This window comes from Pichia membranifaciens (genome assembly GCF_001661235.1).
Source record: "Pichia membranifaciens NRRL Y-2026 unplaced genomic scaffold PICMEscaffold_1, whole genome shotgun sequence".
Taxonomy (NCBI): Eukaryota; Fungi; Ascomycota; class Pichiomycetes; order Pichiales; family Pichiaceae; genus Pichia; species Pichia membranifaciens.
The window spans coordinates 2,368,524-2,369,791 of NW_017566982.1; the positions used below are offsets into that span (position 1 = coordinate 2,368,524).

At 49.3% G+C, this 1,268-nt stretch overlaps 2 protein-coding genes across 2 annotated transcripts in view; one reads left to right on the plus strand and one right to left on the minus strand.

Annotated features, from left to right (window-relative positions):
• PICMEDRAFT_101487 (hypothetical protein) overlaps window positions 1-519 on the plus strand; it is a 4,085-nt gene extending 3,566 nt beyond the window's left edge. Inside the window, exons 3-4 of the mRNA XM_019159637.1 lie at window positions 158-200; window positions 333-519. Coding sequence (XP_019020539.1) covers window positions 158-200; window positions 333-402 — 113 coding nt within the window. The 3' untranslated portion in view covers window positions 403-519. The remainder of the gene's footprint in view (window positions 1-157; window positions 201-332) is intronic.
• A 260-nt stretch (window positions 520-779) lies between these two features.
• Window positions 780-1,256, minus strand: PICMEDRAFT_70973 (hypothetical protein; the record flags this gene model as incomplete). The annotated part of the gene is made up of 1 exon (XM_019163786.1): window positions 780-1,256. A coding segment is annotated over one exon (477 nt), but the record flags the coding sequence as incomplete, so codon positions are not given.
• Window positions 1,257-1,268: the final 12 nt, after the last annotated feature.

Below are 1,268 nucleotides of genomic sequence, written 5' to 3' on the forward strand. Positions count from 1 at the left end.
AGCCATCGACTACTCCATCTGGATCATCCACTACCAAGTCATCGACTGCTCCATCTGGCTCATCTTCTACCACCCCATCCACCACTCCATCTGGATCATCATCCACCACTAAGCCATCGACTGCTCCATCTGGCTCATCATCGACGACTCCATCTGGATCATCATCCACCACTAAGCCATCGACTACTTCATCTGGATCATCCACTACCAAGTCATCGACTGCTCCATCTGGCTCATCATCGACGACTCCATCTGGATCATCATCCACCACTAAGCCATCGACTGCTCCATCTGGATCATCATCCACCACTCCATCCACCACTCCATCTGGTTCATCCACCACTAAGTCATCGACTACTCCATCTGGCTCATCGTCTACCACATGCTCTGCCACGCAAGTGACCACATGTGCTTTGACTCCATATGACCATGGTTACCCATCGGCATCTGTGTCTTTCGGGCCAACTGTTAAGGACTTGGGTAATGGTGTCTACGAAGGTACTATGATTTTCCAAGGTGAAGACTGTTCTGAATTCGACAACACCAATGAAATCAAGATTGATGGTGGTGCTGCGACTGTTGTTGTCTACTCTTACAACAACCCTTCGAATGGCGGTAAATCAATCAATGGTTGTTCATGGACTGCACAGTTCACGTTTACTTCGAGACAAGGTTCTACAGCTGGTCAACAATGTATGAAGGACGGTATGCAGATTCAGTATGACTTTTGCTGACGGTAAGAACTCTTTTGACTACTCCTTCGGTTGTGGTACTGGCGGTCAGTTTGACTTACCCGAATTATGCTGGAGCGGCAACAATTGTGGAAGCTCCACCACTGTGTCTTCTACCACTAAGCCATCGACTGCTCCATCTGGATCATCATCGACGACTCCATCTGGATCATCATCCACCACTAAGCCATCGACTACTCCATCTGGATCATCCACTACCAAGTCATCGACTGCTCCATCTGGCTCATCTTCCACCACCCCATCCACCACTCCATCTGGCTCATCATCCACCACTAAGCCATCGACTGCTCCATCTGGATCATCATCGACGACTCCATCTGGATCATCATCGACGACTCCATCTGCATCATCATCGACGACTCCATCTGGATCATCATCGACGACTCCATCTGGATCACCATCGACGACTCCATCTGGATCATCATCCACCACTAAGTCATCGACTACTCCATCTGCATCATCCACTACCAAGTCTTCGACTGCTCCATCTGGCTCATCATCGACGACTCCATCTGG